The following is a 17,516-nucleotide window of genomic DNA, read 5'->3' as shown; positions in this document are numbered from 1 at the left end:
TTTTTGCACAGGCTGCCTGGAATGCTCTCCCTATTCACTCCAACCTCTTAATCCCTAGTACCTTTCACGGCTGGCCAGGTGCCCTTCCTAGTTAATGTTGTCTCCTTCCACCCTCAGTTACTGGGTACTTTGGGATCTAATTACCCATTCCACCCCTCCCTGGTAACTTTACCTCTGTGGTCTTCCTCTCCCTAGGACACCTCACCCAGCACCTGGTACTGAGTTGGTGCTTAGTAAATGCTCACTGATGGGTGAGGGAATGGAAAGGAGAAGAAGGCTATTGCTGAATGTCTGCTTCTCGGAGTAAACAACATAGACCTTTCCTTCCTATCTCCACAGCTGCAGAGCAGCCTCCTGTATTGCCAGGCTGGAGCTGGCTAGAACACCAGCAACAGGGCACCAAAGAATAATCAACAGTATTTCATCTGGAAGATAAACTGCCAAGTTGGTATTAAAATTTAGTAATAAAATCAAATGCATATGCTAATCGCCTCGGCATTATTGAGGGAAAAAGTCTATTTTGGACCCAGGAAAGAAGAATGAGTGGATAATTACAGATAGAGAGATGGTCTCATCAGGAGGGCTTTGAGAAAACAAATGTCGTCGTTGGAGAGACAGTTCCTTTTCAGGGTGGCAATTCACAAAAAAGTTGATCACTACATTGGAAGGTAGGCTGTGGAGGGTTCTGGGGGAGCTGATTGAAAAGCAGGCAGGTCTGGCTGTAGGGAAGCAGGGGATTTTTACACTCACTTAGGCCAGAGCTTGTCAGAACTGCCTTCCAGGAAAGGTCCCTGCATCCAGGGACTGCAGCAGACTCCTCGGTGGGCGGCAAATCCTCTCCCTGAGGAGGAAGCTCGCTTAAGGGAGAAGAGACGAAAACACACCCTTTAAGGACTAGGACAAGGAAAGAGAAACCTCTACAGACACATCCAGGCTGGTTCAAGGCAGTGCCTTAATGAGGAAAGTGTTAAGGATGGATGGTAGGAGTTAGGAGATTGACTTTGAATCCTCTGCTCTGACAGGCACTAACTGGTATGTCATAAAGGGACCTAAGAATGTAAGCCCTTGTTAGTATCAAAAATGTTCCAATGGGTTAATGATCTCCATGATGGGGTTTGGGGGGAGGGCTCTCTCCATCAGTGCAGATCACAGCCCATCCAGGATGCCCCTGCAGTAAGGCTCTTGCTCACCACAGAGGAGCTATCCAAAGTGCTGGTGGCCTGCTTCCATTCCCAGTGACACTGAGAAACCTCATTATTGGCATCTATCATAAAGGGATAATCGTTCTTGCTCGCCAAGGGTTACTCTGAGGAAAGGGTTCCATAAGCCTCAAAGAGCTGGCCCAGAGCAAGATGACACAATAGATGAAGGTGGCCAAAGGCAGGAAGATACAGAGGTCAAAGTCAGAGCCCTGAAAGAGCTGAAAATAACTTTGAAGGTCACTTGGTCCAACCCCAATCTAATGCTTATGACATTCCCTGCCCCGGAATATCCTAGATTCTCCTTCTCTGTCTATTTAGTAAACTAGTCCACCAACAAATATTTATTAAGCATCTACCATGGGGATACAAGTACCATACCTATTCACAAGTCTATTGAATTTCTAGCCATTTGTTAAAGCCCAGTTCCAAATTCCACCTCCTCTAGGAAGTCAATCATGAATTCCACTTTGTTCATGACCTTCCCCTCAGACCTCATATAGCACTTTACTCCCCTCATCCTCCAAAATAATGAAGAGAAAGAAAAGGAAAAGGGGAAAGAGGACAAGAAGGAGGAGGAGGAGGGAGAGGAGAAGGAAGATAGGAAAGGAGGAAAGGGAAGAGACATAGAAAGGGAGGATATAGAAAGATGCAGTCTGTTTAGCTCTATTGGGAGAAAAAGCAGCTCAAAAGGAAGAAGAGGACTCTTATTTGAGGTAGATAGATGGTGATAGCCGTCAATTAAGAGAAAGCTGAGTTTCTCACCTGTTACTTGGTTTTCTCTGCTGTGAAAAAAAATTACTAACAGGGAGCTGATTCCCAAGATAAGTGCAGAGACAATGATTAAGAGAGCCTTTAGCTGACCCTGGCAGATTCAAAATCCACAGGTCATGTGATTACCTTCTTAGGTCATGGAAGCACTGGCAGGTGAGATTTCTGAGCTGCTGAAAATCAAGGAAAACAGAAGAGAAGGGCAAGTGTGGTCAGGATTTTCAAAAAGAAAGAACAGAGTCTGCAGATGAGAGGTCAGAGAGTTTGACGACAATTCTTGGGGAAATTCTGGCAAGAGCATTAAAGAAATGTTTGGCATGTACCCAGAAAGGGATTTGGTGATTGAGAAGAGCCATGAAGATTATGCCATCAAAAAAGGGCAGACTGACTTCATTTAACAGGCTAGTTAAAACAGTAGAGAAAGGGAATGCTGTGGATAAAACGTAGCTCATAAAATTCTCGTAGACAAGATGGAGAAGCGTGGGTTAGATGCTAACATCAGCAAATGAATTCATAGTTCATTGGATGGTCAGACTCAAAAAGTAGTTGTTAATGGTTCACTATCAACATGATATTGGTAGGTCTCCAGAGGAGTGCCCCAGGGGTCTGTGCTTGGACCATGCATTGGCCAAAAACATGTCCATCAAATATGACAGTGCCTCAAAGAGGGGAGGAACACCTAATGCAGTGTATGAGGGAGACCTGGGATCTAAAATGACTGACTGAGTAGGGTACTGGGCAGGTTTCTATGAAGATGAAATTCAGTAGGGATCAATGTGAAGTCTGGAAATTGGATATAAAACATCCAATCTGATGAATGTAAGATGAAGGAGGCCTGGACAGATGCAGATTGTTCTGCAAAGGATCTGGGGGTGCTGGCAGACCCCCTCAATATCAGTGAGGTAGCAGCCACATAGCTGCTGCAATCCTCCTCTGAAGGGGTGGCTCCGTTCTAGCTGCCACCACTGAAGAAGGCTCTTGACAATCTGGAAAGTGTCCAGAGGAGGTAGCCAGAGCATGAAAGGTCCAGAGAAGAGGAGACTGGAGCGGGTAGGGGAGAAGCTAAGGGTAGAGACTGTGACCTCTGTTCAAGTGTTTGAAAGTGGTCAATGGCCTGGCCTGAGAGGGCAGGGGCAAGGGCTCAGCATCAATAATAATCATTCATAATTATTTGTAATTAGCTGTGCCCCACCTCCTGGGAGATCAGATGCCCGCTGGATGGCCTCCCCGGCCCCCTGGGATGTGGTGGTTCTGTCCTCTGTACACTCTCCTTAACAAGAGGAGGCCCAGTGGCCTCCGGCCAGGGCAAGGCCACTCCCCACAGAAGCCCCTGGAGCTTTTGGAAAGCTCTCCTGCTGACAGTTTCTTTTCTTTTTTTCTATCTCCTTGCAGACAAATAAATGCTGGTGGATTGCATCTACCCACTCATGGCTGCTGCTGGCTCTGTCCTCTGCTGCTAGGACCCATGTCCTACCCCCAGCCCTCATCCACTCCTTCCAGGCATTCTCTTCTCCAGTCCAAACAGACTCAAAGAGCCAGACCGGAAAGGGACTTCGGGGCCACCTCGTCCAACCCATCCATTTTACAGATGAGGAAACTAAGGCCCAGGAAGGGAAAGTAACTTGGCCAACGTTCCCAGGTCTGGCATCATCTTCCTACAACAGGGCCTCCAGTACCCTCACCATGAAGTCTTCCTCTTCTGAATGGGCTCTGCCTTTTGTTCTTCCCAAACTGGACAGAAGACTGAGCAGTCACCCATGCTTAGGCCTCTGCTCACTGCTGCCAGGCGCTACTGATGCTGCATGATGAGACAATTACTATACAGAGAGAGAGTGCTGGCCTTGAATCCAGAAAGACCTGGGATCGAATCCCACTTGAGACTTCCTGGATGTGTGGCCTTGGGTAAGTTATTTAAACTCTCTGGGTCTCCATTTCCTCATTTTTAAAATGAGAGGGTTGTACTTGATGAGGTTCCTTCCATAGTGCCTGGTACACAGTAGGCGCTTGACAAATGGTGGCTGACTCAGTGACTTCCTCTGCAGCTCTAGATCCAGATGCTTGCCCACCTGTTGTCTGTATTGAACCTGCTGGCACCAGCTTCCTGCTGGAACCTCCCCCAGGGCCTCACCTCCCCAGGTTCATGCCCACCCAGTCATCAAGGCCAGTCTGGACTTCTTCATCCAGTGTCTAGGGGATGCCACCTGCTCAGATCACCCATGTACAACCACTCCTAGGGGTCCATCCTGGCCAAACAGGTGAGCACACGCACACTTACCCATCAGTGACCCTACCATGGGAATGCTGCCATACCTCATGCCCGCATCTGTAATATAGAATGAACTGGGCCTGCCTCCTACCTAACTCTGAGTCCATGAGGGCAGGCACTATCTCTGACCTAAATCCTGTGCCCTCCCTTCCCCCACCACAAGACAAAGCTTTCTCTGCACAGTAGGTACTTTATATATGCAGTTTCTGACCTATTTATATTCTGGGGCTCCTTGGATTCTCCTTGTCATAAATCATAACCTCCATCTCCCAACCCAACTTGATACATCTCCTTGACATGATTTGTATTATTGACTTTGTAGAGGGTGCAGACCCTGAACCACAGTGGTGCTCAGAGACACAGTTCTGTCCTGCCATGCCAAGGGCAAGAAGGAAGCCTTGACTCTTCTGTCATCATCCCAGTGGACCTCTGACTACCTCCGCAAGCTGAGCAGAACATAGGGACCTGCCTGGCCCATTTCAGAGATGTTCCTTTCCTCATGGCCTCAGCAACCCTCAGAGACCTTCTACTAAGTTACAGAGGGGTCCTGATCAGCCTCAGCAGAGTGAGACTGGAGTGCCCTCAATGACTGTAGTGACTCATGAAGGAAAGGGGAGAGCCCTCTGTTACAAGGGACAAGCTAGACGGACCTTTTGAGCATTGTTATTATCTCCTCTTCTGTTATGTTTGGCTGATATTCTTGCAAGACTTTCTGCATCTCGTTCAAGGAGACAGAGGCATTTTTATGTCTATCCAATTTTGCAAAGGCCTGGCTGATGTCTTGGTAATGGTCCTTCAACTTGTCTCTGGAAAAAAAAAGCAAAGAAAGGGAGTATTTTCCTGTTAATTTGTACATGCTCCCTTGAATGAGTTCCTGCATCAAGGACGAACCATGGGCCCTCAGCGGGTGTGTGGTCAGGGGTCCTGGGCCAGGCTGTGACTCTGATGTTCACTGTTACCAGACCTGGGGGAAATCCCTTAACATTTCTGACCCTTAGTTGTCCCATCTGTTAAATGGCAATGGGCATGCTCGCCCTAGCAACTCCACAGGGGCATTAAGGAGATCACAAACTGCTGTATTATATAAGTGGGAGCTGGGGTGAGGGGGTGATGCTTGAGGGGAAAAACAAATCAAATCAATGAGCATGTATTAAGGGACAACCAAACAGCTAAGCACTGTGGGAGGGGAGAGAGGCAGAAAGACAAAACAATGGGAGCCTGTCCTCAGAGAGTTTCCATTCTGTCTAGAGGACACAGTGCATATGCAGAGAAGTAAAACAAATACCCAAAAAGGAAGCACAATGCAATTCAGGACAGGAGGAAGGACGCTGTAGAACTGAAGGGACTGTGAAGACCCCACCCCCAAATTAACTTGTATTTGTTGTGCATACTTTTTGTACGTACTTATACTGGGTGCCCCAAGAGTCTTCCACTGTGGATCACCACTGCACTCAGATATCTTATCTCTGTACATTGTTCCTCTAGTGGAATATACATTCCTTCAGGACAGGGACTGTTTTCTTTTGGCCTTTGCCTTCTTGACACATAGCACACAGCCTGGCTTATGGATTAGGTGGTAGGTTGTTGGGGCATCTGAGCTGCTGTGCTTTGTGGGAAGCAGAGAGAGCTTTGGTGGGACAGTCTGGGCAAAATCACATGCAGGAGGTGGAATGTTGTGTGGAAGGAAGAACAAACCAGCTTCCCTAGAGAGGAAAGTAAGGAGAAATCCATCTGAAAAGGCAGGTGAGAGGTGGACTGGTCATGAGATCAGATTTAGAGCCAGAATAGCATCTGAGAGGCCACCTAGTCCAACACCACCCTATTATGGATAAAGAAACGGAGGCACAGGCAAGTGAAGAGACTTACCCATGGTCACACAGCCAAGAACCACCCCAGGTAGGATCCTAGGTCTCATGCCTCCAAGTGCCAGTGCTCTCTCTCTCTGCCCTGCCACCAATTCCAGGGGCATCAGAGAGGGCCAGATAAAGCAGGATGGGGGGGAGGTCTGTGGGGGAGCAGATTAGGGAAAGCTCCTAGAAGGACAGGGAACTTCAGCAGGGTTTTGAAGGACAAGCAGGCTTTGGAGGAAATGGGGCTTTAAACTTGACATAATTTAAATTATGTGAGTAATGATGACATTAAGGATCTCACTCACCCTCCAGCCCTCCTGGGGCTTGGGAGTCTCTCATCATCCATGATTTCATGGTAAGTTGTAGGATGAGTTTAGCTCAATGCTCAAAGTCGGACATCGCTAGCAAATTTCACATCTTATTTTAAAATTATGACTTGTCCCAGATTCTCTTATAAATAAGCCTTAGGGGGAAAATAATTCAGTGCAAGGAAGGGCAGTGCAAACTTTTATATGTGCAAAAGGATATTAGTCACCATGAAGGTCTGGTCAACTTAGATACATACTCTTGCTTTGAGAATCCCAGAATCTCAGCATTGGAAATAGTTCATCCAGGCCAAACTTCTCCCTCAAGTCAGAATTCTACCTCCTGGATCCCTGACAAGAGGTCATCCAACCTCTGCTTGAACATGTGAGGAACTCATTACCCCTTAGGCAGCCAGACAGCTTTGATTGTCAGGAACTTCTTCATTTCATTATTGGCATTATCATTATTATCGATGATAACAGCTGGCACTGACATTGTGCCTAAGGCTTCTGAGGTGCCTCACAAACATTATCTTACCCACAGACAAGATCTGCCTCTGTCCCCTCTCTCTCCCACTGCTCCCGGTGCTGCCCTATATACTCAGGTAGGACAAGTCTAATCTCTGCATTCCCTGTATCAAAGTCTTCCAATGTTTCTCTCCATGCCTCCCCCAATAGATGTGCTCACTTGACTTTTCATTCCCCTCCTAGGCAGCCTGGGTGGTATCCTGGAAACAGCCTCATATATTAGAGCGTTCTTTGTTCGCCAAAGGACATTCAGCACCGTGGAAAGTGCCCTGACTGGGCAGTTGCCTCTCTGTGTGACCTTAGAAAAGTCAGTTACTTTGCCCGTGTGGGTCAGTTTCCCACCCATGAAATCCTTGCCATCTCTCTCACCCAGGGCTCTTTTGAAGATGGAAAGTTGTATGTATGAGTCCCTGCCATGGAGTCAAAATGGAGAAATGCCTTCAACATGCAAAGTCCATTTTCTTTCTTTTTAAAATATTTTTACCAATTTTTTCTTTTGAATTTTTAGTTTTTCAATTAATAAGAAGTTATTTTTCTATCCTTCCCACCACCCCTTCCCAAAAGAAGCCAAATAAAGCCCTTTATTTGACATGCATATTCAAGCCAAACAAAATTTCATGCTGGCCTCAGAATCCTGTCACATTAGTAACTAAATGTAGATTGTAACCCCAGACTGAGAGCTGACTCATAGTGCTAGATTTGTGATTAATTCTCCATGTAGCCCTGGTGAAGTCACTTCCCTTTTCAGAGCCTCATTTTACCTCTGTAAGGGGGTTACTCCAAATCTCCTTAGTTCTCTGAAAGCTACTAACAGAAGGAAGTATTTGAACTCATGTTTATCTCATATCTAGAGCTATAAGGAACCTCAGAGGGCATCTAGTGCACCCTCCTCATTGTAGAGATGAGGAAACTGTGACCCTGAGTGGGGCAGGGAAACAACTCACTGGCTGTTATTCCTTCCTTCCTTCCTTCCTTCCTTCCTTCCTTCCTTCCTTCCTTCCTTCTTTCCTTCCTTCCTTCCTTCCTTCATTCATTCATTCATTCATTCAACCAGGGGGCATGGAATTTGCTTTTTCTCATAATTGGGGTATGTGAGAAAAAGAGAATATAAACATAAACAGAGAGGAAAGTGAGCAGGGGAAACAGGCATTAGAATCTAAAATCCTTTCATTAAGGGCATTTATTCTATGAAGTTTGAATTCAGTCAAAGGGCTGCACTTGAGGACCTAGAGGCCCACATGTGTCCCCAAGGCCACATGCTCCCCACCCCTGCATTAGGTAAACCTGACTTTTATCTTAAATGGACAAAGGAAGACCAAACAGAGACGTACTCACAGAGAAATTTGGTGAAGACGACATCAAATGGAAAGGGAAAGAAATGTGAGTTGGGGTAGTTAAGGTTAATGCCAGAAAAACAACTGTTTTGCAAGCAAAATAAATTTCCTGACCCTGAAGGGGGAATAAAATGGGGGATGTGGGGCGGGTTGTTGTTCAGTTGTTTCAATTGTGACAAACTCTTTGTGACCCCATTTGGGGTTTTCTTGGCAAAGATACTGGAGTTGTTTGCCATTTCCTTCTCCAGCTCATTTTACAAATAGAGAAAACTGAAGCAGAGTTAAGTAACTTGCCTGAAGGTCACTCTGCTAATAAGTATCTGAGGCTGGAATCAAACTCATGAAGATGAGTCTTCCTTATTCCAAGCCCAGGGCTCTTTCCAGTACACCAACTAGCTGCCATTAATGGAACATTATTTCACCATAAGAAAGGACAAGAGGAAAATTCCACATAAATCATAAACATTCCTGCATATTACTAACAAAACAACAAGAAAAGCTAGAAAAACAACTTCCATTTCAAAATAACTACAGAAGGTATAAGATATTTGGGAGTATATCTACCAAGATATACCCAGAAACTTGAATGAAGACACAACTAAATAACTGAAGAAACATAATTGTTCAGGAGTACCTCAAGACAATATAATAAAAATAAGAATACTAGCCCAAAGTAATTTATTTATTCAGAATTGTACCAATCAATATACCAAAGAAAGAGCTTACAGAGCTAGAAAAAAAAATAAATTCATATGAAGGAACAAAAAGCTGAGAATCTCAAGGATAATAATGCAAAAAAAGTGAGAAGAAAGGGTGTCTGTCAGTGCCAGAAATCAGATTGTATACAAAACAGTAACCATAAAGTGCTTTGGTGCTGATTAAAAACAGAGAGGTTGATCAGTGTGACAGATTCGGCATATAGCATTAGCGTAATATTTTCTAAATCCATGATCCTAGTTCAGGTGTGGGGAACCTGCAGCCTCGAGACCACATGTGGCCCTCTAGGTCTTCATGTTCATCCCTTTGATTGAATTCAAACTTCACAGAACAAATCCCCTTCATAAAAGGATTTGTTCTGTAAAACTTGGACTCAGTCAAAAGGTCACACCCAAGGACCACATGTGGTTCTAAGGCCACAGGTTACTAGTTACTGGGGAAAAGACTCCCTATCTGAGAAAATCCTTCTGGGAAGCTGGATAGTAGGCTGGCAGAAAATGGACTTAGACCAACCCCTCACACCAAAATAAGCTCCAAATGGCTTTATGGTCATGTTATAAACAAATTGGATCTATGAATTGAGGAAGAGTTCTTGACTAAACAAGCAATAGAAGGGATCACCAAAAAAAAATGGACAACTTTAATTAGGTGGCACAGTGGATAGAGTGCCAGGCCTGAAGTCAGGAAGACCTGAGTTCAAATCCAGCTTCAGAAGCCTACTAGCTGTGTGGCTCTGAACAAGTCACTCAACCCTGTTTGCCTCAGTAAACTGGGGATGATAATAGCACCTACCTCCCAGAATTATTGTGAAGACCAAATAAGATAATAATTATAAAGTGCTTAGCATAGTTCTAGGTATACAATAAGCACTATATAAATGCTAGTATTACTATTACATAAAATTTTTAAAGTTTTGCACAATCAAATCTAATGTGATTACAATCAGAAGACAAATAAGTAATTGGGAGAAAATCTTTGCAGCAAAATTCTTTACTAAAAGTCTCATTACCAAAATGTAGAAGGAACTGATTCAAATGCATAAGATTAAGAGTCATTCCCTAATATATAAATGATCAAAGGATATGAATAGACAATTTTCAAAAGAAGAAACACAAGCTATCAGCAATCATATAAAAATGTTCAAAATCATTAATAATTAAAGCAACTCTGAGGTTCTACCTCACACACATCAGGTTAACAAAGATAGCAAAAGATGAAAGTCAGAGAGACTGTAGGAAAACAGACAGAATCCCACAAAACGGTAGAATTGTGAATTTTTTCAGCCACTCTGAAGAGCAGTTTATAACTAACTATGCCAAAAAGTTACTAATAGGTGCAAGCTCCTTAACCCAGTGATACGACTTCTAGGCCTACACCCTAAAGAAATCAACACAAGAAGAAAAAGACCCCCACATGTACAAAAATATTTATAGCAGCTCTCTTTGTGGCAACCCCAAATTGGAAACTATGGGGAGGAGGGGAGAGGGGAGGACCTGCTGCCTAATCCTCCTCTTGGGTGATGGCTAGACAAGTGATGCTATATGAATGGAAGGGAACATCACTGCACCATAAGAAAGGACAGACAGTTTCCGAGGAAGCTGGGAAGACTTCTATGAACTGATGCAAAGGGAACAAGGCAAGGAGAATAATTTCTATAACAATAACATTAATAGAAAAAACACCTTGGAACAAATTCTGATCCACAAAACGATGAGCCAGGCAACCAAAAGCCCAGAGGTGAAACACAGCACTGACCTCAAAGCAGAGAGGGGATGAACTCAGAATGCTGAAGGAGACATGCATTTTGTGGTCATGGTCAATATGTTGTTTTGCTGGATTAGACTGTATTAAGAGCTTTGGGTTTTTTTCCATTTTTTTAAAAATTCATTTGCTAGGGGAATAGTAATGAGAGGGATAGGGTCATAAAAGAAACACTTAAATCAGCATTTGCTGAGTACCAACTACATTTAAGACAACATGAAACACTTGGCAGCGGGAGAAGGAAAGCGAAGATGAAGAAGACCCAACCCTGTCTTCCAACTGCTTCCAGTCTAGTTGGAGAGATAAAGCGCATACAGATAAAATGCTATCCAGATGACTTCAAAACAAACCCATAAAAGGACATGGGATACATATATAGATATATAGATATACATATATCTACATATCATTTAAAAAGAGATGATTTCAGTGAATCCCGGACATTACGAACCGATGCTGCAACAATACAAGAACAACATTGTCAAAAACATCCACCAGAGAAAATGAAGATTAGGTGTGCCACGACAAGTCAAGCATATGGAGGAAGATCTATGGAGCAGACTGCTCCTCCCCCCAACCTAACAGGCGGTGACAGAAGCAAGGTATAAAGAAATGCAGAGCTTTGGACGCAGCCACTTTGGGGAACGAACTTTGCTTGACTTTGTCTCATTTTTCATTCAGATTGGGGAAGGAAGAGGAGAGGTTAGCCACAGCCATGCCAAAAAAGATGGGAGGGGCCTGAACAGAAAGATGTTCAGAGATGCAGAAACAAGCAGTCGTCTTCAAAGTGATGTGCAGAATTATATAGTTGGGGGTTTTTTTGAAAGGCAGGGGTCTGAAATGGAGATTTGTGGTTTCTTAGAAAATCTTTTTGTATTCTGCCATGAGTATGGAAATGCCCTTTTGTGTGTGTGTGTGTGTGTGTTAAGTTCAGAATTAAAAATTAAAATTGAGTAAAACAAATAGATGAACTTCACACACACACACACACACACACACACAACACATATACACACACTGGCCTAAAGAAGACACTGCAACCACTAAAGTGCCACGATCTCCTACGGGGGCTGTTTGTTCTGGGGCCATGCCCCCCCAACAGAAACCCGCACAGGTGTGTGTGCTCCAGGTACACTCTATCTCAGGCTGCACAAAGCTCTCTCTTTCCCACTACTATTATCTTCCACTTAATCTTTCAAAATGAAAGCAAACGACGGCAGAAAATCAAAACAATTCTGAGATACATATTTTTAGAAAATTGAGGCATTCAACGTTTCCTGGATGAAGCCATGGTTTCCAGGCAGTAATTATTCCTCTTGCAGAAGGAAATGTGTAAGCAGAGCAAGGGAGTGAGAAGTTTTAAGTCAGGAAGAAGTCACAATGCCAAGAATTTCTCATCTGTGACAAACATCCACAGCTCAGAAAATCCCAGGGCTGGAAGGTACCCCAGGTGTCATCTGGACCCCATCTCCCACCATGTCACAGCCTGAGATAGCACAAGATGTCACTTCTGCCAGATCCTCATTTTCCCCATCTGTAAAATGAGGAGGGTTGGGAGGTCCCCTCCAGTTCTGATCAAGTATGCTATGATCAGCTTGACCAGTTCCAGAGACACCCAACTCACCAGTTTCTACTCTTTCATTCATTCAACCACCATTTATTAAGAAAAATAGTTCCTACCCTAGACCATTAGCATCAACTAATGTTTAATTGTTTGATGGACTGTTGCTATCCAGAATCCTAGAATCATAGCTTTAGAAGTGGAAGAAATTCTAGAAGCCATAAAGTCCAATTCTCTCATTTTACAAATGAAGAAACCAAGGCAGACATAGGTTAAGTGACTGGCCCAGGGTCACCCAGCTAGAAAGCATGTGAAGTATAAGTTGTACTCAGGTCTTTCTGATTCCAAAGCCAGGACTCTTTCCTCTGGGCCACTGGTCCAGTCACCCAGATTTCATTCCATGCTGATATAAGAACAACATAGACACAGACAAATATAAAATATAGACAGGGTAAACATGAAGTCATTTTGGTGGGGAGAAGGAAGCAGGCTGAAAATGACAAAAATGTCATGGAGAAAGTGGTTATTGGTAAACTGAAATGTGCCTGGAAGGAAATTAAGGGCTTTGAACCTTAGAAAGTTCTTCCTTCTACTAAACTGGCCCCCCACTCCCATTGTTCCTAGTTCTTTGCCTTTGGGCCAAGCAAAATAAACTGCATCCTTCTTTCCCAGAGCAGACCCTCTGGGATCTGATCACATGTGATCACATCTCACCTCCAAGTTTTCACTAGGCCACACAAGCCTAGGTCCTTCGACTGATTCTAGAGTAGGATAGTTTCTTTTACATTCTGATAACCTCTTTTGAGGGTGGGATGCTCCAGATTTTGAATTGTTTTTAAATTTTGGTTTCTAAAATAAGGCCTAAATGTGGCCTGACCATGACCAGACACAGCTAATTGGGCCAAATCTAGCCATAGAGCTTATTCTCCCATTGTGGGAAAGAATATGGGGAAGGCACTGTCCCATCCACAACACAAAGTGGACCTTATTGCCAAGCAGACATCTAGGGCTTGGGAGCACTCTGAATTCTGCTGTCATGGTGTCAGGGCCAGGAGCTGTCCTGTCTCTGGATTTCTGTGCTAATAGTTTGGACAGTCCACTGTAGGGGATGCTGCTCATGCAGCCTGGAATCACCTCTATCTTGAGCCTGAATATACAATGAAGAATTGGGGACGGGGGTAGAGGCAGCTTGGAATCTAGCAGGAAGAGTCCTTGACTGGGAGTCAAAAAGCCTGGGTCAGATCCCCTAGGTGACTTCAGGCAACTCACTGCCCCTGTGGGAGTCCCCTCCTTCTCATCTGCAAAAATGAGGGAGTTAGCTGTTCCTTCCCACTTGAGATGCAATGATCCTCTCACTTACTAGTCTCGTTGATCATTTCTAACTCCAGGAGTCTGTGATTCCCTAAACCCAGGACAGCAGGTTCCAAAATGAAGGGGGAGGATCCAACTATTCTGGAGGGCAATTTGGAACTATGCCCAAAGGGATATAAAAATGTCCATACCCTTTGACCCAGCAATATCACTTCTAGGGCTGTATCCCAAAGAGATCACAAAAAATGGGAAAAGGTCCCACATGTACAAAAATATTTATAGCAGCCCTTTTAATGGTGGGCAAGAACTGGAAACCGAGGGGATGCCTATCCACTGGGGAATGACTGAACAAGGTGTGGTATATGAATGTAATGGAATACTATTGTGCTGTAAGAAATGATGAACAGGAAGACTTCAGAGAGGCCTGGAAAGATGTATATGAGCTGATGCTGAGCAAAAGGAGCAGAACCAGGAGAACTTTGTACACAGTAACAACCACAGTGTAGGACAACGAACTTCATTGCAATGCAAAAACTTAAAAAATTCCTAATGGTCTTTTAAGGCAAAATGCCTTCCACATCCAGAGAAAGAACTATGGAAATCAATCCCAGTATTACATTTTGGTTTGTTATATGATTTCTCTCATTCATTTTAATTCTTCTATACAACATGACTATGGTGAAAATGTATTTAATAGGAATGTATATGCAGAACCTATATAAAATTGTATGCCATCTGGGGAGGGAGTGGAGAGGGGGAGGAGGGGGCAGGGAAGGAAAAAAACTAGGTTGTATAGTAGTGATTGTGGAACACTGAAAATAAATACAAATAAATAAAAATTAAAAAAAAAGGAATGATGAACAGTCGAAATTCAGAAAATTCTGGAGAGATGTATATGAACTGACACTGAGTGAAATGAGCAGAACCAGGAGAACATTATACACAGTAACAGCCACAGAGTTTGAGGATTGTTTCTGAGAGAATAAGCCCTTCACAGCAATGCAAGGACCTAAAACATTCCTAAAGGACTCAAGGCAAAATGTCACCATATCCAGAGAAAGAACTATGGCACAAAGAATGAAGCAGACTGTTTTCTCTTGTGTTATGTTTCATTTTGGTTTGGTTTTTCTCATGGTTCCTCCCATTCATTTTAATTCTTCTATGCAACACGACTAATGTAAGAATGTGTTTAATAAGAATGTATGCACAGAAGTCATAGAAGATCGCATGCCGTTTTGGGGAGAGAGGGGAAAGGAAGGAGAAGAAAATTTAAGACTTATGGAAGTAATTGTTGAAAGCTGAAAAGAAATTAAATTTAAAAAAGAAAAAAATGAAGGAGAAGGACATATAGGGCCATTTTGGTCTAAAATTCAAGAGGGGAGGTTGGCTCAACAGGGATATATTCTCCAAAAAAAGATCTTATGACACAAATATAATTTATTCTGATGAGAGAGAAAAAAGGAGATGTCTAATGATACCACAGAATATGGAAACAAGGGTAGATTACAAAAGAGATGGATGTAACTAGAGATCTGAGACCTCTGGTGTTTGGGACCTCCCAGGATGATGTGGACAGCGCACAGAGCAGACTGACATCCCATGCTCACATATCAGTGGGCACATGGCCTTGGGAGATGACCAAGAGTGGGAGAAATTCACTAGGGGCTGAAGCCCACCTGTCCCAACACTACGAGCATTAGACGTGTGACAGGCAGGTGGTGCTGGTTTCTGGGGCTGCAGAAACAGACGAGGTCATGAATAGACCTGAGAGGAGAGCTCTGAGATCCCAGTGGGTTGGGGCCCCAGGGACCCTGGAGGATCACTCTTATGTTCCTGCGTGACCACACAGATGATATGACAAGATCCCAGAAATGTCTAGAACCCTGTCTAAGGTAGTTGTGGTGGGGGGGAGGACAGAAAGGACTTGAGGACTGCTTCGATATTGGGAAGGAGGGAGCAGTGAGGGACAGGTCAAGGTGCTGAGCTGAGGGTGCCTATAGGACCAGGGGGCACAGAGGAAGGGTGTGCTCGCTGGGTAAATAAGTGCTCTGGGATGAGCTGGGAGCATAGCAGGAACATGAGGCAGGTCATTCTTCACGAGAGGGTGCAGCATCTCCCATCCCCTTCCCCATTCACACTTAGCTCAGGCACTTACTTCAACGGCTTGGTCGCCTCTAGGTACTGCTGCAGTTCCCGGGTCTCCTCCAGTATCTGCTCGGGCTTTGTAAAGTGGCCCATGAAGTTGAAATGATCCACTGCATAAGGCCGATGGATAGAAGGAGAATACTCGATTCCCAATCTATTCAAAAATTCTTGGTAAGTAACATACCCTTTTTGATTGACGTCATATCTGTGAAAAGAAAACTTCTAGTCACTATCTAAAAGAAGTACAGAGAAATGCTTTACTAGCTTTGCCTCTTTGGGAGAGAGGCAGAACAGGGGATGGCAGAGCTGGGAGGGGCCTTAGAACAGGGGAGAACAGGGCTGGGAAGGGCTTTAGAGACCCTCTAGTCCATGGGTGCTTAACCTTTTTGTATATCATGAACCTCTCTAGTAGCCAGTCCATAGATTCCTCAGAATCATGTTTTAAAATGCTTAAATTAAAATATAAAAGATTACAAACAAAACCAATTATTTTGAAATAAATACATAATTTTCCCCATCCACATTCTGAAACCTGAGGGCCCCAGGTTAAGGACCCCTGGGCTAATCCAAAGCTCTCATTTTACAGCTGAAGACCAAGAAGAAAAATATAAAAGAAAGCATGTTAGCTGATGGAGCAGAGACTGGAACCCTGGCCTTCTACCCACTTGTCCTGTGCTCTGGTCACTTCTTACAGATGACACCCATACTCTCTGACTCTACCACCAGAGGATTAGCAGATATTAGCATTAGTACACAGTTTGTATCATAACTTGATCATTTCAGTAGATCAATTTTATTGAGCTGCCTGATGCTCACAAAGGATAAACTCCTTTCTAGTTGTCCCAGAGCTTAGAATGAGAGTCAAAGGCAGGATCTGAACCCAGGCCTTCTAGACTCTTTGTCCAGTCCTCTGCCTACTAGGCCAGGTCACAGTTGGTAGCTGGAGAGATGCTCTGACCTTTATGTGTGAGAAGTCCTCCAAAACTTCATCCTTTGATTCTATGGTTCCATTATCTCACCCAACATATGTGTAAGACAGAATTAAAAACCAGAGTAGTTCTTTCACCTAATAGATAATTTCTGAGTCTCTTCTATGAAGAAGATTCCAGGTTAGAGTGAGGACTTCTTCTGGCCAAAAAAACAAAACAAAAAAAAAAACAAAAAGAAAAAACAGGAAAAAAAAACCTTCCCCTTAATATTGAATAGCATCTGAACTCCCATAAACAAACAAGTGGACCTGGGTTAAAATTCCAGTTTAGACACAAGAAAGTCATTTACCACCTATGTGACCTCAGGGAAGGCCCAGGAGGCTTCTGGGCTTCATTTTTCCTCTCTACAAAATAAGGGAAGGTGCAACAGTGGGTAGAGTGCTGGACCTGGAGACAGGTAGACTCCTCTTCATGAGTTCAAATCCAGCCTCAGGCACTTACTAAACTGTGTGACACTGAGCAAGTCACTATACCCTGTTTGCTTCAGTTTCCTCATCTGTAAAATGAGCTGGGGAAGGAAATGGCAAACCACCTAGTATCTCTGCCAAGAAAACCCCCAATGGGATCAGGAAGAGTCAGATATGACTGAAATAACTCAACAACAAAAATGAAAAAGATAAGAGGATTCAACTAGATGCCCTCTGAGGTTCCTTCTCTCTGTCTATGATGAGCCTGCCAGTCATGAGCATATCACATCCCTTCTCTGGCTCTCAGTTGTCTGGTCTGTAAAATGAAAGAGATCTCAGATCCCTCCACCTCTAAATTATGCCATGCTTGTG

The 17,516-nt window shown here is 43.9% G+C and overlaps 1 protein-coding gene across 6 annotated transcripts in view; it reads right to left on the bottom strand.

Moving 5' to 3' along the window:
• EFCAB6 (EF-hand calcium binding domain 6) overlaps positions 1-17,516 on the bottom strand; it is a 229,218-nt gene that overhangs the window by 43,559 nt on the left and 168,143 nt on the right. For all 6 annotated transcript variants that reach the window (XM_072596357.1, XM_072596355.1, XM_072596354.1 and 3 more), the window contains 2 exons: positions 15,759-15,953; positions 4,887-5,042 (listed from right to left, as the gene is read on the bottom strand). In XM_072596357.1, coding sequence (XP_072452458.1) covers positions 4,887-5,042; positions 15,759-15,953 — 351 coding nt within the window. The remainder of the gene's footprint in view (positions 1-4,886; positions 5,043-15,758; positions 15,954-17,516) is intronic.

The sequence above is a fragment of the Notamacropus eugenii genome, chromosome 3 (assembly GCF_028372415.1).
Source record: "Notamacropus eugenii isolate mMacEug1 chromosome 3, mMacEug1.pri_v2, whole genome shotgun sequence".
NCBI classification, from domain to species: domain Eukaryota; kingdom Metazoa; phylum Chordata; class Mammalia; order Diprotodontia; family Macropodidae; genus Notamacropus; species Notamacropus eugenii.
The sequence above is the reverse complement of the archived record's forward strand: the minus strand, read 5'-3'. Positions and strand labels throughout refer to the sequence as shown.